We start from the raw sequence: 25,835 nt of genomic DNA on the forward strand, positions 1-25,835 counted from the left end.
ATCTTCCCTCACTGGGAAGGATTTTTTTCCTTTCTGTATTCATTCTTTTTTTTTTTAATTTATTTTTTTATTGAAGGATAATTGCTTTACAGAATTGTGTTATTTTTTTGCAGAGCGTTTACTTTTTATCATTAGATAGATTTAGAAAGTTGATTATCAAATGAGCTGTTTTCTTAGCATTAATGTGAAGTACAGTAATTTATTTCCACGCATAAATCATTATTTTTATTTACATTGTTTTTTATTAGTTAGATATCACCTACTGAAATTAATTTCTATTTATTTTTGGCTGTGCTGAGTCTTCATCACTGGGCACAGGCTTTCTCTAGTTGCAATGAGCAGGGGCTGCTCTAGTTGCTCGGCATGCGCTTCTCATTTCAGTGGCTTCTCCTGTGCTCTCTCTGTGGAGCACGGGCTCTAGGGTGCACAGCCTTCTGTAGTTGCAGCACATTGGCTCAGTGGTCGTGGCTCCCAGGCTCCAGAGCACAGGCTCCGTAGTTGTGGTGCATGGGCTTAGATGCTCCACGGCATGTAGGATCTTCCTGGACCAGGAATTGAACCTGTGTCTCCTGCATTGGCAGGCAGATTCTTCACCACTGAGCCACCAGGGAAACCCTGTACTGAAATTAATTTTGATTAATTCTAATGATTAATTCATTGTTTCACATTTTACCATCAGATCTTTAATGTTGCCTTAGATCTCTGCATAGTCTGTAACCAGTAAGAGTTGATGAAATCATTAGTTTGGTCTTTTTATTTTCTTTTGATACATATAAACTTTTTCATTAATTTTTTAAAGTATAGGTGATTTACAGTGTTGTGTTAGTTTCAGATGTATAGCAAAGTTTCAGATTCTTTTTCTTTATAGGTTATAAAATACTAAGCAAAGTTGCTTGTGCATTCATTCATTTTTAAAGACCCTTTTAGCTTCTGTATAGCTATGTAACTCTCATACCATAAAAGTAGCCTCTTAAAGTGTACATTTCAGTGGCTTTTAGTACAAGCATGACCACAGTCTAAGTTTAGAACCTCTTCATCACCTCCTCTGCATTGGCAGTCATTCCAGAATCATCTATCCTCCTTCCCCGCCCCCGCCCCCACCCCTCAGCAGGAGACTAGTCTACTTTGTGTCCCCATGGATTTGCCTGTTCTGGGCATTCTGTATAAATGGACTCGCACACTCTGTGGCCTTTTGTGACTGGCTTCTTTCACTGATGCATCACATTTTCAGGATCCGTCCATGTGGTAGCACATGTCAGAATGCCATTCCTTTTTATTGTCAAATGCCATTCCATTATATGAGCAGACAACATCTTGTCTCTACCGGCTTCAGCTGGTGGCTATTCGGGTTGTTTCCGCTTTTGCTGTTATGGATAGTACCTCTGTGGAAGCTCACCTGCACAGTTAGGTGTGGACCTTTTATGTATTCTTTATGTTTTTTCTCTCCCTATCTCCATTTCTCCCTCCCTCCCTTTCTTCCTTCTTCCTGCTTCAGTCCTTTTTTATTTAACACTGTACTTTGGTAAACAAATCATTTCTGCACTGCACTGACTGCCGCCTTTTAAATTAAACTATTTTTCAAGAGGGGGTTTTTGGAAAAAAATGTTTATTTATTTGGCTGCATCAGGTCTAAGTTGTGTCATGCAGGATCTTTCGATGCCGCAGACAGGCTCTTGGCTCTGGTGCATGGGCTTCTCTCTAGTTGTGGGATGTGGGCTCCAGAGCACGCAGGCTCCGTAGCTGTGGCACTCCAGCTTGGCTGCCCCACCACAAGTGGGATCCAAGTTCCCTGATCGGGGTCTAACCAGAGTCCCTGGCATTGGAAGGTGGATTCTTAACCACTGGACCACCAGGGAAGTCCCTAGACTATTTTCTTGTTAGCTGATGGGTTTTGCCCTTTCCTTTTTAAATGCAGGTACGATTCACACAAGATAAATTTAATCATTTAAAAGTGAAAATCTCAATAATTCCCAATGTTGTGCAACCACCTTTCTTTGTTTTTTAAATAGCATTTTTAAAGGTTTTTAAAAATAACATGTATTTCTTAAAAGTTAACACTTGCACAATAGGAAATCAAAAAACACAAGCAAAAAGCTAAAGTCATCCATCAGCACAAGCAGTTTACTGTTTGCTGTGTCCTTCCAGGTCTCATTTGTGTATTTACACAACTAAGCATCCATGTTTATGTATTAAAGATCATACGGTTATATATTAATAATGAATATCATGATGTGTGAAACAGCATTTTTAAGTGAACAATTTGGTGGCATTTAGGATATTTCCAATGTCACGCAACCACCATCTCATTTATGCAATTCTTTTTTGCATTTTTAAGAATTATGGGACAATTACACAGTGTAAAATTGACCATTTTAACTCTTTTTTTCCATTATAGTTTATTGTAAAATATTGAATATGTTCCCTGTGCTATAGCGTAGGACCTTGTGTATCTATTTTATGTAGAGTAGTTTGTATCTTACCCTTTGTAAGGGAACAATTCGGTGGCATTTTTGTACATTTGTAATGTCATGCAACCACTACCTAATTTTTTCAAATTTTTTTGCATTTTTTATCGTGGCGAAATATACACAACTTTTTTATTGTTTTGGATGCTCTAGCTTTTCATTGCTGCTCACAGGCTTTCTCTAGCTGTGGCGCATGAGCTTCTCATTGCAGAGTATAGGCTGTAGGCACTCGGGCTTCAGTAGTTATGGCACATGTGCTTGGTTGCCCCTCGGCACGTGGGATCTTCCTGGACCAGGGATAGAACCTGAGTTCCCTGCATCGGCAGGCGGGTTCTTTACCACTGAGCCACCAGGGAAGTCCCTACATAACATGTTTATCGTCTTAACCATTTTTAAATGAATAGTTTGGAGGCATTTAGTGAGATGTTGTGCAGCCACCACCTGACTTATTTAAAGGACTTTGAACACCTATTCATGGAGCACCTATGTGTGCCAGGAGGGAAGATGCAGATATGAGCTAGTGGTGCCAGTTGGCCCCAGGGGAGTTCACAGTCCTGCAACCTAGTACCCATGCCAAACTAGTCTCTGACAGCCATGTCTCATCCTATCAGGCTCCCACAGCCCCGGGAGCAGTTCCTGGAAACATGAGGGCCGGGCTGGTCTACCTGGCAGGACTGGCCCAATGAAAGGGTGGGTGCCAGGACCCTGCAGGGACCCAGCCTCTCCTGGTATCCCCAGACCACAACGAGTGTGCAACCACCACCATGTGTGCCAACGGAGTGTGCCTGAACGAGGACGGCAGCTTCACGTGTCTCTGCAAACCCGGCTTCCTGCTGGCACCTGGTGGCCGCCACTGTGTGGGTGAGAAACTGCAGGCTGGACCATAGGGGAACCCATGGGGATGGGGAAGAAGAGGAGAGGGGAGGTAGCAAGGGCGGGTAGGGGGTGGGGATGCGGTGGCTGGGACCCATTGCAGTGCCCCCTGCACGACCCCTGCAGACATCGATGAGTGCCAGACGCCAGGCATCTGCATGAATGGTCACTGCACCAACACTGAAGGCTCCTTCCACTGCCGCTGCCTTGGGGGGCTCGCGGTGGCCGCCGATGGTCGAGTGTGCGTGGACACCCACGTGCGCAGTACATGCTATGGGACCCTCGACCAGGGCTCCTGCGCCCGCCCCTTCCCTGGTGCTGTCACCAAATCTGAGTGCTGCTGTGCAAGCCCGGCCCATGGGTTTGGGGAGCCCTGCCAGCTGTGTCCCCCCAAGAACTCTGGTGAGAGCCTCAGCTGCCCCGCCCCCATGAACTTTCCACGGCCCCGCTTTCCTTTAGTCCTTGCTTGTGGTTTATAACTGCGGGGGGCAGGAGGGGACAGTGGTGGTGGGGGGCTTGGCTCCCATGGGGTGGGGTGGATGTCTCTCCCCCAAGAAGAGACAGAAGGAAAACTGTTCTTCCCACTGGAGCAGGCATCTTAGTCCTAGACCCTTGCCCAGCCCCAAGGGGCCACGTCTTGGGCGTGGCTTGGCTTCAGCAATGGCCAATGACCGCCCCCCTCTCCCTGTTCCTGCCACCACAGCTGAGTTCCAGGCCCTATGCAGCAGCGGTCTTGGCATCACCACGGATGGCAGAGGTGAGCGGGTTGGGGCTGGGACTGAGGGCCAGGGACGTGGTTGGGAACCCGGTCAGGTCACCGGGTTTCACAAAGTATTACAGGCTGGGAGGGCATTCTCCCATAGCTGTGGAGGCTAAGTGTCCCAGATCAAGGTGTGAGCAGGGGTGGCCTCTTCAGAGGCTGTGAGGAAGAGTCTGTCTCACACCTCTCTCAGTGTCTGGCACTTAGCTGTTAATCCTTGCTTGGTCGAAGCATCTCCCTGATCTCTGCCTTCATCCTTTTTTTTTTTTTTTTAATTTACAATGTTTCTGGTGTACAGCAAAGTGATTCAGGCACTATATATACGTATGATATGTATAATTTTCAGTATATATATATTTTAGTATATATATACATACATACAGTTTTTAGATTTTTGCCCTTATAGGTTATTATAAAATATTGAATTTAATCCTCATGCTATACAGTAGGCCCTTGTCTGTTTTCTGTTTTATATAGGGTAATGTATATATGTTAAGGACTTCTTCCCGGGTGGCTCAGTGGTAAGGAATCAGTGCAGGAGTCATAGGAAATGTGGGTTTGATCCCTGTGTTGGGAAGATCCCCTGGAGCAGGGCATGGCAACCCACTCCAGTATTCTTGCCTGGAGAATCTCATGGACAGAGGAGTCTGGAGGGCTACAGTCCATGGGGTTGCAGAGTCAGACACTACTGAAGTGACTGAGCACACATGTAGGCACATATATATGTTAATCCCAAACTCCTCTGCTTTCCTCTCGACACAGGGTTCGCCCTGTGTGTCTGTGCCCAGACCTCCACTTTTATAAGGATACAATCATATTAGAATGCACTGTATGTCCATCTCCAAATAAAGTCACGTGCTGAGGTGATCCTGGGGATGAGGACTCCAACCTATGACACCATCCTTTCCTGTTACAGCCTTCCTGCCTGAGCAACAAATAAAAGGATTTAGGATACAGCCAGGTTTCCCATCCACCACTGGGTCATGGGGGCAGGGCAGATGTCCAGCGCCCCTCCCTCAGTTAAAGGGACAGATTCTGGATCCAAATGCCTGGGTTTAAATCCCAGCCAGCATTCTTTTTTTTTTTTTTTTCATTTTTGATATATAGGGCTGCCTATTCCTGCCCCCTCTTTGGCTGTGCCATGAGGCTTAGGGGATCTCAGTTCCCTGACCAGGAATTGAACCCACGCCATGGCAGTGAAAGTACTGATTCCTAACCGCTAGACTACCAGGGAACTCTCCAGGCCCTACTGTTTACTGATTGAATACTGATCAAGTTACTCCCCATCTCTGCACCTCCTTTTCTGTAAAGTGGATATACTCGTAGGTCCCATTTCAGGGACGTTGTGAGGACCAAATAAGTTAATATACTCGGCACAAAACAGTAAGCATCTTATAACATTAGTGACTATGATTGTGCTTTAAAAGAAATTGTTGCTGATGTAATAACGTCTGTTCCATGAGTTCCACACTAGGGACAGTTTGCCACCTCCCAGGTGCCATTTGGCAATGTCTGGACAAATATTGGGGAGGGCGCTCTTGGCATTTCATGGGTAGACGCTGGAAATGTTGCTCAACATCTTACATTGCACAGGTTCTCCCCTCCCCCTGCACAAAGCAAAGAATGATCCGGCTCCAGTTATCCATGATGTTGAGAAACCCTGGTTTCCAGGGAAAGGAGGCAGGGTCTAGGTTGGAGCTCTGGCCCCGGAGGACCTGGCTTCTGGAGCCTCCAGGGAACCAGGGCAGCTGCTGATGCCATCTTCCTGCTGCAGACATCAACGAATGTGCCCTCGACCCCGACGTCTGTGCCAACGGCATGTGTGAGAACCTGCGGGGCAGCTACCGCTGCATCTGCAACCTGGGCTACGAGGCAGTCGCGGATGGCAGGGAGTGCACTGGTGAGCGTGCCGGGCGAGTGGACGGGCGGAGGGGTGCCGCCCCCACTGCACACCCCTCACCCCACTCTCTGGCCCCATGCCCACATTGCAGATGTGGATGAGTGCGCCCTCAACAGCCTCCTGTGTGACAATGGGCGGTGCAGGAACAGCCCAGGCAGCTATAGCTGCTCCTGCCCTCAGGGCTTCAGCTTCCGGCCAGACACGGAGACCTGCGAAGGTACAGGGTCCTGGGGGGCACACAGACACGCACACACACACAAGTACTTATGCACACTGCATGCTCTGGGTACACACATGCTGCCAGATGCATGTATACCTGCATTTACCCACACAGACATGCTCAAAGCCATACATGTATTCATAGTCTCACAGTTACACTCTTAGGTACACACTCACACAGTACCCACATTCACACTTATTCTCACTGATGCAAAGAGCCAACTCATTGGAAAATACCCTAATGTTGGGAAAGATTGAGGGCCTGAAGAGGAGGGGGCAACACAAGATGAGACGATTGGATGGCATCACTGACTCAATGGACATAAATCTGAGCAAACTCCAGGAGATGGTGAAGGACAGGGAAGCCTGCATGCTGCCGTCCATGGGGCCACAAAGAGTCAGACATGACTAAGTGACTGAACAATTCTCACTTTTTACACATATACTCATAACCAGAGTTACACCCTCAAAGGCACACCCTTATACAGACACTCTGACATTCACACACTTGATGATCACTTGATTACACACACCAGTAGTCACACAAAACAGACTTACACACCCATATTCACACTCATAGTCACAGTCCCACACATCATACACTCTCACGTGCACACTCTGAAAGACACGTGTGTGTCCACATTTTTACCCTTTCGCACACTTAGGCTCACAGCCACACACACTAATATGTGCAGATACCACATACCCACACAGTTGTGCATTCACACACTTAAATATACTCACACACAGGAATATGTGCCCACCCGCCCTCACACAAACTTTGTTGCAATGACCTTGTCCATTACAGACCCCTGGGCACTCACAGATACCTGCACGAGCAAGCGCGTGCACACACACACACACACACACACACACACACACACACACACACACACAGAGTTAAGCGCAAGCCTCCGGCAGACTGCCCCCTCTCCCACCACAACGAGGTCTCCCCGTCTGGGTTTTCCTCCTGCCTCTCACTCTCGGCCTCTCTTGTGCCATGAGTGACCCTTGCAGGGCCACCGTTCCCCACCGTGCCTGTCCCTGTACACTTTCACCCGTGCGGGCTCCCAGGATCCTGCGTGTCGGCGTGCACGCGCAGGTGCACTGCACAATTTAATGGAAACACGCGCCTCTGCGCCTGCCCAGTCCGTTCCCTCGCCTTCTGACCGCATGCGCCCCCTGCTGTTGGACTTTGGCAGCGGCAGAGGGGAGGGGCCTCAGGTCGCGTGAGGCTCCAGTTCCTGCAGCTCAGGGATCTGACGGGGGTCGGTGGCTGGTTGTCTTTGTAGACATCGACGAGTGCCTGTCCAACCCGTGTGTGAATGGCGTGTGCCGCAACCTGGCCGGCTCCTACGCCTGCGAGTGCGCCCCCGGCAGCCGCCTGGGACCTTCTGGCACCATGTGCCTAGGTGAGAGGCCCCACGGAGCAGCGGGGACCCCGACGCCCGCCCCGGGGAAGTCTGGGTCTCTGCGGGTTAGTGTGCAGGTGTGGGCCTGCCAAATGACACAGCCGGCCCTTTCCTGCAGACAGCACCAAAGGCACCTGCTGGCTGAAGATCCAGGATGGCCGCTGCGAGGCGAACCTGCACGGAGCCACCCTGCGCTCCGAGTGCTGCGCCACGCTCGGCACTGCCTGGGGGAGCCCCTGCGAACGCTGTGACATGGGTAATGCCCTAGGGGGGGCGGCTCTGGGGGCTCCCTGGCCATTGAGAGAACCATGCGGGGGAAAGGTCCCCTGGATCCGGGTGGAGAGAATGACTCCTCTCCCCAATCACAGACCGCGCCTGTGCCCGAGGCTTCGCCCGCGTGAAGGGGCTTAGCTGCGAAGGTAACTCCCCACCCTGTGCACTTCACCACCACTCCCCCACCACCACCACCAGGAGCAGGCAAGTGTCATGGTGGCTGCCTAAGGCCCTCTCTGAAGTCATTGGAGAGCTCCCTCCTTGGTATCCGGGTCTTCCCCACAATCCCCCAGCCTAGGAGGCTGGCACTGCCTCTTCCCACCTCCCCAAGAACCACGTGGTGTCCTGAACCCATAGGGAGCCAGCTCCCTGGGAGCCTCCAGCTCTAGCTTCTCCTTGCTTGCTGTGCCTAGATGTGAATGAGTGTGAGGTCTTCTCTGGAGTCTGTCCCAATGGGCGATGCATCAACACTGCAGGCTCCTTCCGCTGCGAGTGTCCAGAGGGCCTGATCCTGGACACCTCCGGCCGGCTGTGCATAGGTGAGTGTGGGCCTGCAGGGTCCGGGGCAGGGCCTCCAGCCCTTCCTTCACTGCCTCCACTCCCAGCGGCTGGAGGCCCTTCCTAGGGACAGGTGGAGTCTTGGGGGTCCTCTTGTACTCTGCCCACCCCCTTGCTAATGTGTCTCCAAAGACATTTGTTTTTTTGGAGGGGTTGGATCCCCTTAATCAACTGCCCTTCTAATGAAGCTCATTGCAAATGGTACGGTCTCTTGGAATGTTACCTGCCACCTTGGTATATTCTTTCTTGCTACCAAACAAGGTTTACAGGAGGTGGATTTGAGCACAAGGCACCTGCCTCTATCATGAGTGGTAATTCATGCCTGCAGCCCTTCCTCAGCATCCAGGGCTCAAACCCTCACCCTGAATGGCTTGCTCTTAGGCTCAAAGGCTCTCAGATATTTTCCCCCTCAAGGAGGGCTTCTTGCTTTACACCATCAACATCTTGAACAGGACATTTCTTGGCCAAGAGCATCTGCCAGCCAGCAGATAGGGCTCTGCATTCTATCATTTTTTCCTCCCATAGTAACATTGACCCATTAGTGGCCTCCTCGGTGGCACCATGGAGCCTGGTCAACAGAAGGCAGATGGGCCCTGATGACTCTTTTCAGCTTTGATTTTCTTCTAAACTGAGCTTCAGATGTGCATCAGGTTTTCTTGCTGATCCCAGAATGTGAGCAAGGAAAGAAAGTAGCCAAGTAAAGAAAAAATAAAAATATTACTGAATTCCCAGCCAGGTGAAATGCTGTCTGAGCAGCCCTGGACCAAGGCACCGGGTACCCAAGAACTTAAGACGGAGCCCTGTGTGTCGTGGCACTTCTGTTTATCTTTATTTTTTTCTAAAGGTTCTGTAACAGGGTCTCATTTTCAAATGGATCCACTTAAACATATGTTCCTTTTGCAAGAGGTGAAAAATTGTCCTAGTCAAGGGATCAGCCAGTTGTTTCTGCAAAGGGCCAGAGAGTAAATATTTTCAGCTTTAGGAGCCTCAGAATCTGTTGCAGTTACTCAGCTCTACTGTGTAGGACAGAAATAAATGAATGTGACTATGTCAATAAAACTTTATTTATAAAAACAGCAGGCAGTTGGCACCGTGGGCCATAGTTAACCAGCCCCAGTCTTAGACCATCGTGTCTGGTATTGAAAGAAGCCTTATCCATTGCCAGATTATTCTGAGGAGGTTTTAAAAATTAAACACACACACTCTGGAGCCAGGTGGCGTAGTTTGAATCTCTCTCTACCTCTTACTGTGTGGCCTCAGGCCAGCTACCTAACCCGTCTCTGCCTCAGTTTTCTTGCATGTAAAATAAGCATGATGATAACCATTTTCCTCTTGGTGTTATTTTAAAGACTAAATGGGTTGATGAGCTTAGAACAGTGTCCAGCACAATGGCACCCCACTCCATTACTCTTGCTTGGAAAATCCCTTGGATGGAGGAGCCTGGTAGGCTGCAGTCCACGGGGTCGCTAAGAGTCGGACACAACTGAATGACTTCACTTTCACCTTTCACTTTCATGCATTGGAGAAGGAAATGGCAACCCACTCCAGTGTTCTTGCCTGGAGAATCCCAGGGATGGCGGCGCCTGGTGGGCTGCCGTCTATGGGGTCGTACAGAGTTGGACACGACTGAAGCAACTTAGCAGCAGCAGCAGCTTAGCAGCAGCACATAGCAAACACCTAGCAGTGCAAGTTATTATTAAAATGTAACTTTGGGGGATTGCCCTGGTGGTCTAGTGGTTAAGACTTTGCCTTCCAATCCAGGGGGTACAGGTTCCTTTCCTGGTCCCGGAGTTAAGACCCCACATGCCTCTCGGCCAAAAAGCCAAAACATGGAACAGAAGCAATATTGTAACAAATTCAATAATGATCTTAAAAATGGCCCACATAAAAAAAAATCCTTAAAAAATTTTTGTTTTAAAAAAATGTAACTGTTGGGTTATACCCTATTCCAGTTTAACTGTTGGGAATTCCTTGTGGTCCAGTGGTTAAGACTCAGCTGTTTTTATTGCCAATGCCCTGGGTTTGATCCCTGGTCAGGGAACTAAGATCCCACAAGCCCCACAGTGTGGCCAAAAAAAAAAAGGTCACTTGGAGGACATGGAGTGTCAGCTGAGAAATTCAGTCTCCCCACTGGGGAGGACGTTTTGGACGACACTGCCTGTCCTGGCAGCCAGAGTGTGGCAGGGGTGGGACCGGTGACCACCCCTCCTTGCAGACATGCGCCTGGAGCTTTGTTTCCTGCGTTGGGAGGAGGACGAGTGTGGGGCTGCCCTGCTGGGCAAGTACCGGATGGATGTCTGCTGCTGTACTGTGGGGGCTGCATGGGGCACCGCATGCGAGGCGTGCCCTGAGCCTGAGTCCCCGGCTTTTACCAGCCTGTGTCCCCGGGGGCTGGGCTTTGCCAGCCGGGACTTCCTGTCAGGCCGTCCCTTCTATAAAGGTGCGTTTGGGCTTGGGGAGCCTGGATGGAGGATGGGAAGAGGGCAGAGCATGGGCAGAGGCCTGGAGTGGGAAGCAGGTTTGGGAGAGACCAAATATCTGTGATCAGAGGGGTGAACGCTCAGGAGGCAGGGGACTCAGGGACATGGAGTAGTGTGACGTTTTGTACTCCCGTGCTGCAGATGTGAATGAGTGCAAAGCCTTCCCTGGGCTGTGCGCCCATGGCACGTGCCGCAACACTGTGGGCAGCTTCCGTTGCTCCTGTGCGGGGGGCTTCGCCCTGGATGCCCAGGAAAGGAACTGCACAGGTACGTACCTGCCTCTGCCTCCTTGGCAGGTGCCTGCAGGGATGGGGGATCACAAACTAGAGGCGCCTAAAAGGCAAGAACTGGCCTTGTTCCTCCTGCCTGTCTGCTGTGTGACCCAGGGCAGCTCAATACCCTTTCTGGGCCTCCAGGATCCCGGCTATAAAAGGAGGGGCTAGCAAAAGGTGGCACTAGTGGTAAAGAACCCTCCTGCTAATGCAGGAGACATAAGAGACACAGGTTCGATCCCTGAGTCAGGAAGATCCCCTGGAGAAGGGCATGGCTACCTACTCCATTATTCTCATCTGGAGAATCCCATGGACAGAGGAGTCTGGCGGGCTGCGGTCCATAGGATTGCAAAGAGTCAGGCATGAATGAAGCAACTTGGCATGGCAAAGTAACCTCCGGCAACTTCCCTGGTAATCCTTTGCTAAGACTCCGTGCTTCCAATGCAGGGGTCCTGGGTTCAATCCCTGGTCAGGGAACTAGATCCCACATACCTCAGCTGAAAATCCTGCATGCCTCAACTAAGACCCAATGCAGCAAGTAAATAAATTGATTAATTTAAAACTGATCTCTAGGGGCCTGCGGGCTGGAAAGAAATTCCCTCCTCTCATCTGGGGGTGCAGTCACAGCACCTCCATTTCCCTGGCTCTGTTCAATGCCTTGGGGCTCCTCTGTGGCCCTGGGTGTCTGCAGACATGGAGGCCTGGCCCATGCCCACTGTCTCCACAGACATCGACGAGTGCCGCATCTCCCCTGACCTCTGTGGCCAGGGCACCTGTGTCAACACCCCGGGCAGCTTTGAGTGCGAGTGTCTCCGTGGCTATGAGAGTGGCTTCATGTTGATGAAGAACTGCATGGGTAGGCAGCCACCCCAGGGCAGGGTGGTGCCCGCGGGTCTTGGGGCCGAGCCGAGGAATGGGGTGGGAGGACATTGCTGTGCTGGATGTGGGTGGAGGGGGCAGAAGTAGAGAGAAGCCATGATCCAGCTGGGACAGCAGGTGTGAGTGTCGTCCCTGAAGACTGCCGGACACTGGGTCTGGCATTCGGAGGAGAAGCATGGGGACCAAGATTTGGGCAGGTTCTCCCAGGGTCGGGGTAGCATGAAAAGAGGAGAGGGCCCTGGAGAGAGGAGCCTCTTCCCTTTTCATTTTTCTCATTCATTCAGTGAACGTTTCACATGCATCTACTCGGGGGAACTATGGAGAGCTCGGATACAGGAGGCCATTTCCTTGGAGTTCAGGACCTAATAGGGAGGATAAAATAAATCCCTAGACAAACAGAAAATAAAGAGCCACTGTCAGAAGCACTTGAAAGGGCTGTATGGTGCAGTGTGAGCTGAGAACCCCAGGGATGTATCCCATTTTGTGGGGCCAAGAGAGTGGGAGTAATTGTGGTGAAGAAGGGCTGAAGAGTTGTATGGAGAAAGAACAGTGTGTGCAAAGGCCCTGGGGTGGATGTGAGGGATGGAAGGAGCTGCTGTGGGGAGGAGGGAAGGCGGAAGGGGGGACCGTGTGTGCAAAGGCCCTGAGGTTGACATGAGAGATGGGAGGAAGCCCCTGAGGCTGGAGTGGGAGGAGAGTTGTGAGATGAGTGGTGAGGCCCCTGGTTCCATGTACTAATGCCCAGTGGGGCTGGTCCTTGCCTTCCCCCTGTCACTTCTGGAGTGGGGAAGGGGTTCCTCAGGGCCTCCTTTAGCTCCAGGAATGTCAGCCTGTGTCCCTGAAAACTCTGAGAATTCCAGCTTCCCTCCCATTCTGACTCCCCTGGGTCATCCACACCCCAGGGCTCCAGACTCTCTTGGCCTCAGCCAGGGCAGCAGGGTTGGGGGATGGGGGCAACAGGGGGGAGCTTCCATGAGCCCCATCACACCAACCTGGATCAGCATCTCACACCTCTTCTCTCTCTCCACATGCCCAGATGTGGATGAGTGTGCCCGGGACCCGCTGCTGTGCCGGGGAGGCACCTGTACCAACACAGATGGGAGTTATGAGTGCCAGTGTCCCCCTGGACATGCGCTGGCAGCTGAGGGCACTGCCTGCGAAGGTGAGTGCAGCTTGCAAGAGGGAGAGGATACGAGTATGTGTGTTTGTGCATCTCCCTGAGTACATACTTGTGTATTTGTGTGCATGAGTGGTCACATGCATCAGGTATTGGGAGAGCACATTTGTGTGTGTTTCTGTGTGAAAACGGAAAATCGAGTGTGTGAGTGTGGGTCAGTGTGCACCCATGTGAAGTGTCACTTGTGTGGTTGTGAGATGGAAGGAGTGTGTATTTGTGTGTCTGAGCATGCAGGTGTCTTTCTGGGAATGCATCTGTCCAAGAGTAAGTGTGTATTGGTGTTTGTGTGAGTCTGTGAGTGTGTAAGTGTTTACACAAGAATGATTGTTCTTATGTAAGGCGATGGAAGTGGTTATTTGTGTGTCTACATAAGGTTGTGCGAGAGTGTGTGTCTAAGTGTGGGCATGTGTTTGCACACGGGTGTGTTTGTGGAGGGGGCTGTGTGCATGTAGGTGTGTCTGTTGAGCGTGTGTTTGTATGTGTGTACACAGGGGGTGGGGCTTCCCCAGTGGCTCAGCGATTAAGAATCTGCCTGCACTATGGGAGACATAGGAGATGCAGGTTTGATCCCTGGGTCGTGAAGATCCCCTGGAGGAGGGCATTGCAACCCACTCCAGTATTCTTGCCTGGAGAATCCCATGGACAGAGGAGCCTGGTGGGCTACAGTCCATGGGGTTTCAGAGTCGGACACAACTGAAGTGACTTAGCACACACGCACACAAGGGTTCTTTGTGAGTCTACCTGAGTGGATATGAAAATGTGACACAAGGGCAAATCCAATGCAATGCAAGGTGTGCAAATATGTTTATGAGTGGGCATGAGGTGTGTTTGTGAGTCTGAGTGTGCATCTGGCTATGCAGATGTGTGTCTACTGAGGGTGATTGTGTTTGTTTGCGAATAAGTGTGAGGGTGTGCTGCTGTGTGAGCTGTGTGCATGTGGCTGTGTGGATCAGGTTGTGGGTCTGTCTGCTGAGGGTGAGTGTGTATCAAGGGTGGGTTTCGGGTGTCTTGTTAGTGTGCACCTGGGTGGATGTGTGAATCAGGGTGAGGTGCCCTTTTGTACTGGGCTTCCCCAGTGGCTCAGCGGTAGAATCCACCTGCAATGCAGGAGACAGAAGAGACACAGGTTCAATCTCTGGGTCAGGAAGACCCCCTGGAGGAGGGCATGGCAGCCCACTCCAGTATTTTTGCCTGGAGAATCCCATGGACAGAGGAGCCTGGAGGGCTGCAGTCCATGGGGTGGAAAAGAGTTGAATATGACTGAAACGACTTCACGCATGTGTTTGTACCAGGGTGAGATGTAGACTCACACCCATGGCGGGGGTAGGGGGGTGGGGGGGGCGGGCATAGATGCAAGAGTGTGAGTGCATCATCGTGCATGCGTGTGTCCCTGTGCAGAAGGCGGCTGGGCACAGGCCCATCCTTTCCTGGGCCCCTCCGCCACCTGCTGCCCTTACCAGCCATCCGTTTGCCCCGTAGACGTGGACGAGTGTTCCCTGAGTGACGGCCTGTGTCCGCACGGCCAGTGTGTCAACGTCATCGGTGCCTTCCAGTGCTCCTGCTATGCCGGCTTCCAGAGCACACCTGACCGCCAAGGCTGCGTGGGTGAGACCGCGCCCGCCCCCAGCCCCAGCCGCGGCCCTCGCCGCCGCTTCAGTCTCTCCTGGCCTCAGTCCGAGCCCCTGCCTCTACCCTTGACCACCTCCGCCCCGACAGTCAGCCCCCTGCTTGATGTGCCTCCGCCAGGCCCTCACCTAGCCCAGCCTCCCACTTCCACCTTGCCCCGCCTCCCATCACGTCCTACCTCTTACCACACCCTCACTATGCCCCGCCTCCCGCCTTGCCACGCCCCTGCCACGCCCCCAGCTCGGCCTACCTCACCCGGCCTCCTCCCTCGCCATGCCCCGCCTCCTGCCTTGTCACGCCTCCGTCACGCCCCCCACCTCGCCTTGCCCTACCTCCGGCGGTGCCCCCTACCTCTTCCTGCCTCCTGCAGATGTGGACGAATGCCGCACCAGGAACGGTGGTTGCCACGTCCACTGTGTTAACACTAAGGGCAGCTACCAGTGCGAATGCGGACCTGGCTACTCTCTGATGCCCGATGGGAGGGCGTGTGAAGGTGGGTGGGTGCGGCACCCTCCCTCCGGCCTGGGATGTGGGAACCCACCTGGCCCGGCCCAAATGAAGCCAGCCACACCCTAACCAGGCCACTGACCCCGCAGAAGTGTCCCTGGGGTTCCCCCTCTGTCCCTTCCCACCTGCAACCCGACCCCTACCCTGGTCCCCCAGATGTGGACGAATGTGAGCAGAATCCGGACATCTGTGACGGGGGCCAGTGCACCAACATGCCAGGGGGTCACCGCTGCCTCTGCTATGACGGCTTTGTGGCCACGTTGGACGTGAGGATGTGTGTAGGTGAGGAGTTGGGACTATATACAGGTGGAGGAGGCAGCTTCACTTCACTCACCAGGCCTTCCACAAGGAGACAGGTGGGCAACGCAGACGCCAGGCCCGTTCCCGGAACATGTGGGCAGGGGAGATGCAGGTTTGTTCTTGGTGGTCTGCTCCTGGCCACCTGCACCCCGAGGCCCTGCACCGAGACCTGCGGGATCTTGTTCACAGCAGCAGAGACCCCCCCAAACTTTGTTCTTTTGAATACACTTATTAAACACCCACTGTGTACCCAGCACATACAGCCAGGTGCGTGCCCGGCTTTGAGAGTCACCTTATAAGATCATCAGAGACCAAGGGGTTTATGCAGAGGAAGGTGTATGAGATAGAAGGACGCTGTGTTCTCTGAGCCCTGCTTTGGGACCTTGTCTCTGTCGTCTCTGCCAGGGTCACTGCCGTCTTCTGGTGGGGGCTGGTTGGCACAGGCCCTGGGGAGCAGATGTGAACTGGTGACTCCATCAGGGCAGAGCTGGGGCCAGAGTACAAGGATATGAAAAAGGGAACCCTCCCAGGGATAGGTGTCCAGCTCAGTGCAGCTTAAGCATTCCAGATCACAGCAATCTTAGGAAACACTGAACAAAAGGGGCTTGGGACCAAGTTAAGTAGGAAATGCTGCCTCCTGCATCCCTTCTTGCAGATCCACATCGGCAATAAAGGCTCTGAAAAGGCCTTCAGGCCTTAGCTTTAGCTTAGCATCTTCTTAATGTATTGGTGTAAAATCTTTTTGGAAATGTTTGTCCGATGTGTTCCATGGAATATGAACTATAGAATGTTGACTGAATTCTCGCAGCTGCCCAGGGGTGGAATGGGGGAGCTATAACCAGTAGTGGAATCAGGGGAGCTCCCTGCCCTTGAAGATGGGCAAAAAGAACCTGGACAGGGGACCCGCGTGGCAGGGGACGCAGCCATGCTGCTATACCCCACCCTCACCTGCTTCTTCTCCTGTCACCCCATAGACGTGGACGAGTGTGACCTGAACCCCCACATCTGCCTCCATGGGGTCTGCGAGAACACCAGGGGCTCCTTTGTCTGCCACTGCCAGCTGGGTTACATCGTCAGGAAGGGGGCCATGGGCTGCTCCGGTGAGCTGGTGGTCAGTGGAGCAGACGCAGAGGGGCGCCCCTGAGGGACCAGCTCAGGGTCTTTGGGGTCCACCCCATCCCTTGGGGCAGAGCAAGGCCAGACCTCATTCTTACTCATTTCCACTGGTGGGCCCTCGTGCTGAAGCAAAAATAGGATCTGATCACATGCCCGTGGGGCTCCCTTGATGGCTCTGCAGGGGCAACTCTGGATCCCTTAGATCCACAGCAGTTCCTAAGGCGTGTAAGCCTGATGCTTTTAAGTGTCACAGCGATGAACATTCAAACATGTCAGTCGTTCATGACCACAGACCTGGTGCCTCAGAACCACAGATGTCTCCTCTCTATAGAATGGTTCTGGAGGGCAGAGTCTGAGATCAGGGTGTCAGAAGGGTTGGTTCCTTCTCAGGGGCCCAGAGGGAGAACTGGCCCATTCCTCTCTCCTCATCTCTGGTGGTAGCCACAGTGCTTGAACACATCACTCCAGTCTCCATGTCTGTCATCACGGGGTGTTCTTCCCTCTGCGTCCAAATTTTCCTCTTCTTGTGAGATCACTGGTCATTGCATTTAGGACCCCCTGTAATCCAGGAGGACCTCATTTTAATTTGGTTACATTTACAAAGACTTGGTTTCCCAAAAAGGCCACGTTCAGAGGTTCTTAGAGTCAGGATTGAAACATGCTTTCTTGGCAGGGAGAACATAATTCTATTTGCCATCATTATGTAGTTATTTCAATGCATAGTAGAAGCAAACATTAGAAAACAGAGCATCCAAACCATGATTTCTTAGAGATCGTTGTTATACGTTTTTCTTCTAAAGTACATTCAAGTAAGTAAAAATGGGAGACAGCGTAAAGAAACTTTTAGCGAGGACTTCCCTGGTGGTCTAGTGGCTAAGACCATGTCCTTGCTCCCAGTGCAGGGGACCCAGATTCGATCCCTGGTCAGGGCACTAGATCCCACGTGCTGCAACTAAGAGTTCGCATGCCACAGCTAAGACCCGGTGCAGCCAAATAAAATTCTCACAAAGGAAAAACTTTCAGGGAACGGTAGCTCACTTAGGTGGTTGATGAACATCGCAGAGATGATAAGGCTGATGCAAAATTGGCTGAGGGTTAGACACTGTGGTTTAGAAGGAAATCCTGCTTTAGAGGGAGAGTGTCTTCATTAAGACAGTGACTTTTTTTGGCTGTGCCATGTTAGTTCCCCAACCAGGGATTGAACCCAAGCCCTTTAGTGAAAGCCAGGAATCCTAACCAAGGACAGTTCCTCTTATTGTCTACCCTGAGTCTCTCATGCTGCCATTTCAGACCATTTCTGGGGCATGCTGGGAGTCATGCCCTGTTGAGTTTGGGGGTTTTCCTTTTGGGCTCTGGGTGAGGGTGGAAGCTCCTGCAGTGGTGAGGGGCATTTCTGGGCCCAGTCCTACCCTAGGGAAGGTCTTTTCTCCTGCTCTTGCCCTGAGTCTCCCCACTCTGTACCTGAAGCCCTGTTTCTACTAGGCCCAGGCCTCTTGGGGGGTCCTCTGTCCTCCACCCCATCTCCTGGTCCTGCCCTTCTATGCCTGGGTCCCTCTTCTCTCAGATGTAGATGAATGTCAGCTTGGGGGACACAGCTGTGACAGTCATGCCTCCTGCCTCAACACCCCTGGGAGTTTCAGCTGCAGTTGCCAGCCAGGCTGGGTTGGGGACGGCTTCAAATGCCGTGGTAAGTGTCTGGGGGCCAGAGGTCTGGACAGAGAAGCAGAGGTGGGTGGGGTGAGTGGGCAGGCTACAGCCGGGCAGAGGTGTCTGGGCTCAGGCATGTCCATGGGGGAGGGTCAGGGTTGGGATTTGGAGGGTCTGCCTCCCCACAGCCCCCCAGCGCACACACCTGGGGGACCCTGGGTTCCGTCTCCTGCAGACCTGGATGAATGCGCCTCCAAGGAGCATGGGTGCAGCCCGAGAGCTGACTGCCTCAACGCCCCCGGCTCCTACCGCTGTGCCTGCCACCTGGGCTTCTCTGGGGATGGCTTCTCCTGTGAAGGTGAGGTCGGGGCGTGGGATGGGAGGGCTGGAGGGGTCCAGAAAGGATGGCCAAGGGGGCTGGATTCCGAGGTGCCCACGACTCACACTGATCCACTCACTGCTCTGTGGATGCCAGAAAGGATGTACCTTCAGCCCTTGGGGCCAGAGGCCAGGCCCTGAGTCCCTTGAAAGTGCAAGTGCAAGTGAAGTCTCTCAGTCATGCCCGACTCTGCGACCCCATGGACTGTAGTCTACCAGGCTTCTCTGTCCATGGGATTTTCCAGGCAAGAATACTGGAGTGGGTTGCCATTTTCTTCTCCAGGAGATCTTCCGAACCCAGGGATTAAACCTGGGTCTCCCACATTGTAGGCAGACACTTTATCATCTGAGCCACCAGGGAAGTCCCAGAGTCCCTTAGGGGCAGTCTTCTCCCCTGGACTCCAAATGTGTAGAGTTTTCTGGGTGTGGGGACAGGAATACTTGCTTTCTGTTGGCCCTCCACCCCAGATTGTGAGTGACCATGACCCCTGTCCTCTCCCTGGCTCTGACTCAATCACCTGCCCATTGAGTCGGGGTCTGAGTGCCCCCGGGCTACTTGCCAGCTCCCTAGAACTCCAGGTGACAGTGAAGGGTTCGAGTGATCAGGGCCGCCTGCCCCCACCATGTGGGTCCTCACCTGCTGACCACCAGCCCCCCTCCTTTGAGTCCCTTTAGACAGGGACGAGTGTGCAGAGAATGTGGCCCTTTGCGAGAATGGGCAGTGTCTCAATGTCCCCGGCGGGTACCGCTGCGAGTGCGAGATGGGCTTCAGCCCCACCAAGGACCAGCATGCCTGCCAGGGTGAGGTCTGGGGCGGCCGGGGTGCGGGCAGAGCAGGGGGTCCCTGGAGTCGCTGGCGCTGGGGGCAGCAGGAGCGGGATGCTGACCAGGCTGTGCTCACCTGGGCTCCACTCCTCCTCAGATGTGGATGAGTGTGTGCTCGGGAACATCTGTGTGTTCGGGAGCTGTGAGAACCTGCCGGGGATGTTCCGCTGTATCTGCGATGAGGGCTATGAGCTGGACCGCGGTGGTGGCAACTGCACAGGTGTGGGGTCCGCAGGGTTCAGGGTGGCAGGCTTGTTCCATCAATTCCCACAGATCTCTTCTCACATGTCCTCTACAGAGTGGAGGGAGTCCTTGTCTGACCCCACCTCCAATAGTGCCCCTCTCCATTAACCTTCATCATCATCATCATTTATCATCCCCCAAATAAATCCAGTGAATCAGGGAGACTTCTCTGGCAGTCCAGTGGTTAAGATTCCATGCTTCCACTGCAGGGGACACAAGTTCGATCCCTGGTTGGGGAACTAAGGTCTCGCATCCTGCATGCCATGCAGCCAAAAGAAAAAAAGGATGCTGTAAATCAATGAAGTCGAGCTCCCTCCACCGCAACCATCAAAATGGTCTCCCACCTGTCTATCCCAAATGGGAGTCAGCAGACTTTTTCAATGAAGGGCCAGCCAGTAAATATTTTCAGTTTTCAGCCATACAGTCTTTGCCCTGTAGCTTAGAAACAGACATAGGTGATAAGTGAATGAATGGTTGTGCTTGTGTACCAGTAAAATTTTATTTACACAAACAGATAGGGGGCCGGATTTGACCCACAAGTTGTAGTCTGCCAGCCCCTAGCTTGAAACATGTCCTCAATATTGGTTTTTGTATGTTAGCTCGTGGACTCTGCTGGCAAAGGCAAACCTCCAGGCCAAGCAGAAAAGAGCAGAGGAAAGCAGGGGGTTGCCTGGGACAGGCTACTGTCCCATCAGGCTTTCTTCCCAGGGGCCTTGTCCTTAAGACCAGCCCCCAGCAGCCAGGTATTCGACTCCCCAGGAAAAAGGCAGGAGGGAAGTGAGTTGAGAGGGGGAGGATCTCTGCTGATGCTGCCCCCACCCCACAGATGTGAATGAGTGTGCAGACCCTGTGAACTGCATCAACGGCCTGTGTGTCAACACCCCTGGCAGCTACCTCTGCAACTGCCCGCAGGATTTTGAGCTGAATCCCAGCGGCGTGGGCTGCGTGGGTAAGTATGCACTCTGCTGCAGGTGGGGTTCTGGGGTCCACGCGCTGGATGAGGCCACCTGCTCCCGATAGACAGGCCCTTGGCCAGAGCAATTGTCCCTGTCTTTTGCGATACAGCCTTTGGGCTCTAGACTGACAGATGGTCAGAGTCACATATGCACACAGACACATGCACACACAGACATACATAGAGTAATACACAGTTACACATACAAGAGGTGCAAACACACACACAGACACACCCACCCTATTTCTCCCCCACCACTTGCTAACCACCCCTTTCTGCCTGTTTAGATACCCGGGTCGGGAACTGTTTCCTGGACACGCAGGATCGAGGGGACGGTGGCATTTCCTGCAGTGCGGAGATCGGGGTTGGCGTCACCCGGGCGTCCTGCTGTTGCTCCCTGGGTCGGGCTTGGGGCAACCCTTGTGAGCTGTGCCCGCTGGCCAACACCAGTGAGTCCCTGAGTGGAGTGGGGGCTGGAGAAGACAGAGACCTAGCCCTGGTCCAGGCTCCCTTAGGGCTTAGGGGGTCATCTCTGCTAAGGGAGGGACACTGGGAACCAGAAAGGGAGAAGGACTCAGCCTGGGTCACACAGCATATTCTCAGCAGTTCATCATCTCGACCTCTCCCCAGAATCTCCTCTGTCATCTCTTCCTGCAAATTCTTTGTATGTGTACATTTACTTGCCCACTCAGTCAGTCAACAAACATTGAGAATTCCTAGGGCAAGGAACCTAGAGAAGGATGAAATACAGCCGCTGCACCCTGCCCCCCCCCATAAACCAACAGTCCCTGGACTGTTGAGAGTAGAACTATTGTAAGGGTCTGTTTGAGACATAGTGATGGCCAAAGAGGAAGCCATGGAGAGGAAGTGGGTAAGGGAAGTCTTCCTAGGAGAGGACTTGAATGAGGTTTTGAAGAATGTGTAGGAGTTTTCCAGGCAGTGTAGGGGGAAGGATGTGTGGTGCAATGGGAACAGCATGTGCAAAGTCCTCAGGTGTGGAGCAGGGAGGCATGTGTGTACCTATTCCGGGGCATATGTGTGTGTGAATGTACATGCAAGATCTTCCTTTCATGGGGTAAACTTGTGGTCACATTAGAGTCTGGTTTTGGATCACAAGAATCCTTCCTCCCTACCCCCAACTACCGCCACAAAATCCATCTGCTTACATGTTGAAGGTGAGCAAGTGTTTATACACACACACACAGACACCAGATCCTCCATGATTGTACCAGTTTCTAGGCTCCAGAGGCTGAGGAGGTAAAGGGATGTAGTTTCTATGGTAACAGGATGCCAGGCCCATTCTTGAGGCCTTTTTAGGGGACCTCCCCTCCTGTGCTTCCCCTGAGCTTTGCCCAAATGCCTCACCCCACAGCCCCTCACAAGAGCTTCTTTGCCTTGCAGCTGAGTACAGAACCCTGTGCCCAGGGGGTGAGGGCTTCCGGCCTAATTCCATCACTGTCATCCTGGAAGGTGAGTTCCTGGTAGACTATCCATCCATGTACCCACTGATTGACCTTCCTTTCATGTCCCATCACCAAGGAGCAGAGTTGGGCAACTTTGGGGTGGGGGGCAGGTCCTCTCAGCTTTTCCACCTATTGGTTTGTTGATTCATCCTTCTATCCAGTCCCCATCCACCCATCCATATATCCATTCCCCATCCATCCTTCCACCCTTTCTTCTTTCCTTCCTTCCATCCATTCATCCATATATACATGCATATAAGTACGTTTATCCATCCACTCACCTACAATCCATTCATCTACTCACCTACCCGCCCACCCATCCATCCAGTCATTCTTTTCATCCATTGACCCGTTTGCTTATTTGACCCGTTCCCTGCTTTTCATATCCACCTATCTGCCCATTGATACATCTATCCTCCCATATCCATCCATCCACACATCCATCCATCCACCTACTCATTCCTCCTTTCATTTATTCATCCGCCTACTCACCCACCTGTTTATTCACACTCATGTTCTTGTCCATTCACACTGTTGTTTATTCCCTCATCCACTACTTTTCATCTCTGTCCATCTGCTTACCCACCCACCCATCCATCTATTCTTCTATCCAAAGTGGATAATGAGATTGGGAATTCCATCAAGAGGGAGCTTTGTGAAGGATAGTTGGATGGATGAGAGGATGGACGATCCAATGAAGGGAAAGAGGATGAATTCACAGTGACATTGACCCAGGAGAGTCTGGGTACAGCCTCTAAATATCCAACAGCTCTTGGGTGTCCTTAAAGAAGCAGGAGGTCCCAGGGGAAAGCATGGGTGTCCCCCAAGTACTCTGCTTGGGTATAGCTTCCAAGCACAGCTTCCTCACTTCCTGACAGACATTGACGAATGCCAGGAGCTGCCAGGGCTGTGCCAGGGGGGCAACTGTGTCAACACCTTTGGCAGCTTCCAGTGCGAGTGCCCACCCGGCTACCACCTCAATGAGGATACCCGCATCTGTGAGGGTGAGCTTGAGCCCTCTCCTCCCTGCCTGCATTTCTGCCCAGCCTCACCTCTTCTTCAGGGCCTGGGGGCTCACATGCCCCACTCCAGAGTCTGCTCCCTTGCCTTGCTGCCCAGGGCCCACTGGAAGGGCTGCGAATGCTTCCTTGGAATGCCCCGATCTACCCTCTGCTCCATTGCTTCTTCCCCATCTCCCCATTGCCTGACCTCCAGCCTCCTTCCCACTCAGAATTGATCTGGGTTTATCTCAGCAGCCATGCCCTTCCTCAGGGCAAAAGCTGACCAAGGCCCAGAGCTAAGAGAGGAAGGAAACAGACACCTAAAGAGCAGTCACACCTTTCCTTTAAGCATCCGCTTCATTTGTCTTACGGTCCTCTCTTGCATCTTAGTAACAACCAACAGTTAATTGGTGTCTGTAATTGAGTATCACCACGGAGCTGAGCACTTGCCATTCATTCATTTACCAAAACAGCCTCATGGGGGAGATGTTCCTACTATGACCCCATTTTTCGGATTCAGAAACTAAGGGAGTTAAGTCATTTGAGTGGTGAAAGTGAAAGTGTTAGTCATTCAGTCATGTCTGTCTCAGCAACTATAGCCCACTAGGCTCCTCTCTGTTCATGGGATTCTCCAGCTAAGAATACTTGGAATGGGTTACTATTCCCTTCTCCAGGGGATCTTCCTGACCCAGGGATCAAACCCAGTCTCCTGTATTGTAGGTGGGTTCTTTACTGTCTGAGCCACAAAACCAGCCAGTAAGTGATAGAAACTGGGTCCCGGCCCAGCCATCCTGATCCTTGAGCCTGAGCTGTTTTCATACAATGTATCAAATTCCTTCCTTCATCCATCCATCTGTCCACCAACCCATTCCTTTTTTTCTTTTCAGCAATATTAACTGAGCACCTGCATGCAACCAGACCCAGCATCAGCACACTAGGACAGCAGACTGTCCACTCTGAGCAGCACGCTTTAGTTGTTCAGTCACTCAGTCATGTCCTACTCTTTGCAACCCCATGGACTGCAGCACGCCAGGCTTCCCCTCTCCTTCTCTATCTCCCAGAGTTTGCTCAAACTCATGTCCGTTGAGTCAATGATGCCATCCAACCATCTCATCCTCTGTTGCCCCCTTGTCTTCCTGCCCTCAGTCTTTTCCAGCATTAGGGTCTTTTCCAATGAGCCAGCTCTTTGCATCATGTGGCCAAAGTATTGGAGCTTCAGCTTCAGCATCAGTCCTTCTAATGAATATTCAGGGTTGATTTCCTTTAGGATTGATTGGTCCTTGCTATCCAAGGGACACTTAAGAGTTTTCTCATGCTTTAGAGACTCAAGGAAATGGTGAAGGCTGGGAGAGATCTAAGCTCGAAAGCTCCTTTGTATGTGTAGGTGGGAGCTGGCAAACCAGAATCAGAACCCAAAATGCTTGAAAATTATTTTATCCTTCCCTGCTTCTCCTATCCCATAGACTATCAAAAGAAAAGGGGAAAACTTCTGTCATCAAATATGGCAGTGTGCTGCATTTTTTGACTATCACAGGGCAGAAAGATTTCAACCTGAATGTTGGCCTTGGCTGTGGAGCCTTGCAGGGTCAGTTCGTGCCCTTGAGGGCTGCAGTCTTGCAGTACTTTCCAGCTTTCGGGCTCAAGGGCCCTCTACTCCGAAGCCCCCACTCCCCAGCCCTGTCCACTTAGTTTAATGCTCTGCTCTTGCCATCTTGAAATTCTTCATATACTTTAAACAAGGGTTTTCATTTGCGCTGGGCAAATTCTATAACCAGTCCTTGTTGAAAATTTTATCTGACTCCTAGAATCACTAAGTCACATGGTGATTCTGTGTTTGACTTTTCTGAGGAACTGCCAAACCGTTTTCCACAGCAGCTGCACCGTTTTGCATTTTCACCAGCAACATACGAGGGTTCCAATTTCTCCATGTTTGTTATCAACACTTGCTATTTTCCATCATTTAAAGTAATATTATCCTAGTGGGTGTGAGGTGGTATCTCATGGTTTTGATTTGTGTTCCCCTAATGACTAATGAGGTTGAGTACCTTTTCATGTGCTTATTGGCCATTTGTGTATCTTCTTTGGAAAAAATGTCCTTTCAGGCCTTTTGCCCATTTAGAAATTGGGTTGTTTGTCTTTTTGTTGTTGAGTTGTAAGAGTTCTTTATATATGCTGGACAAGACTCCCATCACCTATGTGATTTGCAAAGAGTTTCTCCCATTCTGTGGGTTGTGTTTTACTTTCTTGATAGTGTCACTGATGCACAATAGGTTTAAATTTTTATGAAATCCAGCTTATCTGGGTTTTTTGTTTGCTTTTTGGTTTGTGCTTTTGGTGTCGTATCTAAGAATCTATTGCTAAATACAAGGTCTTTAAGATTTACCTCTGTGTTTTCTTCCAAGGGTTTTATGTGTTACCTCCCCTGTTTAGGTCTTTGTATTTTGAGCTAATTTTTTGTATTTTGAGTTAATTTGAGTTTTGTATTAATTTTTTTGTATTTTGAGTT

At 51.6% G+C, this 25,835-nt stretch overlaps 1 protein-coding gene across 4 annotated transcripts in view; it reads left to right on the forward strand.

The window, feature by feature from the left end:
• The window catches only part of FBN3 (fibrillin 3), a 70,683-nt gene that overhangs the window by 12,355 nt on the left and 32,493 nt on the right, over nucleotides 1–25,835 (forward strand). For all 4 annotated transcript variants that reach the window (XM_027547536.1, XM_027547539.1, XM_027547538.1 and 1 more), the window contains 25 exons: nucleotides 3,204–3,326; nucleotides 3,465–3,740; nucleotides 4,042–4,095; nucleotides 5,873–5,998; nucleotides 6,090–6,215; nucleotides 7,510–7,629; nucleotides 7,748–7,885; nucleotides 7,998–8,048; nucleotides 8,316–8,441; nucleotides 10,676–10,900; nucleotides 11,082–11,207; nucleotides 11,940–12,068; nucleotides 13,128–13,253; nucleotides 14,748–14,873; nucleotides 15,265–15,387; nucleotides 15,558–15,683; nucleotides 16,676–16,801; nucleotides 18,382–18,504; nucleotides 18,700–18,822; nucleotides 19,518–19,643; nucleotides 19,765–19,887; nucleotides 20,737–20,859; nucleotides 21,153–21,314; nucleotides 22,267–22,335; nucleotides 23,207–23,332. In XM_027547536.1, coding sequence (XP_027403337.1) covers nucleotides 3,204–3,326; nucleotides 3,465–3,740; nucleotides 4,042–4,095; nucleotides 5,873–5,998; nucleotides 6,090–6,215; nucleotides 7,510–7,629; nucleotides 7,748–7,885; nucleotides 7,998–8,048; nucleotides 8,316–8,441; nucleotides 10,676–10,900; nucleotides 11,082–11,207; nucleotides 11,940–12,068; nucleotides 13,128–13,253; nucleotides 14,748–14,873; nucleotides 15,265–15,387; nucleotides 15,558–15,683; nucleotides 16,676–16,801; nucleotides 18,382–18,504; nucleotides 18,700–18,822; nucleotides 19,518–19,643; nucleotides 19,765–19,887; nucleotides 20,737–20,859; nucleotides 21,153–21,314; nucleotides 22,267–22,335; nucleotides 23,207–23,332 — 3,222 coding nt within the window. The remainder of the gene's footprint in view (nucleotides 1–3,203; nucleotides 3,327–3,464; nucleotides 3,741–4,041; nucleotides 4,096–5,872; nucleotides 5,999–6,089; nucleotides 6,216–7,509; nucleotides 7,630–7,747; nucleotides 7,886–7,997; nucleotides 8,049–8,315; nucleotides 8,442–10,675; nucleotides 10,901–11,081; nucleotides 11,208–11,939; nucleotides 12,069–13,127; nucleotides 13,254–14,747; nucleotides 14,874–15,264; nucleotides 15,388–15,557; nucleotides 15,684–16,675; nucleotides 16,802–18,381; nucleotides 18,505–18,699; nucleotides 18,823–19,517; nucleotides 19,644–19,764; nucleotides 19,888–20,736; nucleotides 20,860–21,152; nucleotides 21,315–22,266; nucleotides 22,336–23,206; nucleotides 23,333–25,835) is intronic.

Source organism: Bos indicus x Bos taurus, chromosome 7 (assembly GCF_003369695.1).
Source record: "Bos indicus x Bos taurus breed Angus x Brahman F1 hybrid chromosome 7, Bos_hybrid_MaternalHap_v2.0, whole genome shotgun sequence".
Taxonomy (NCBI): Eukaryota; Metazoa; Chordata; class Mammalia; order Artiodactyla; family Bovidae; genus Bos; species Bos indicus x Bos taurus.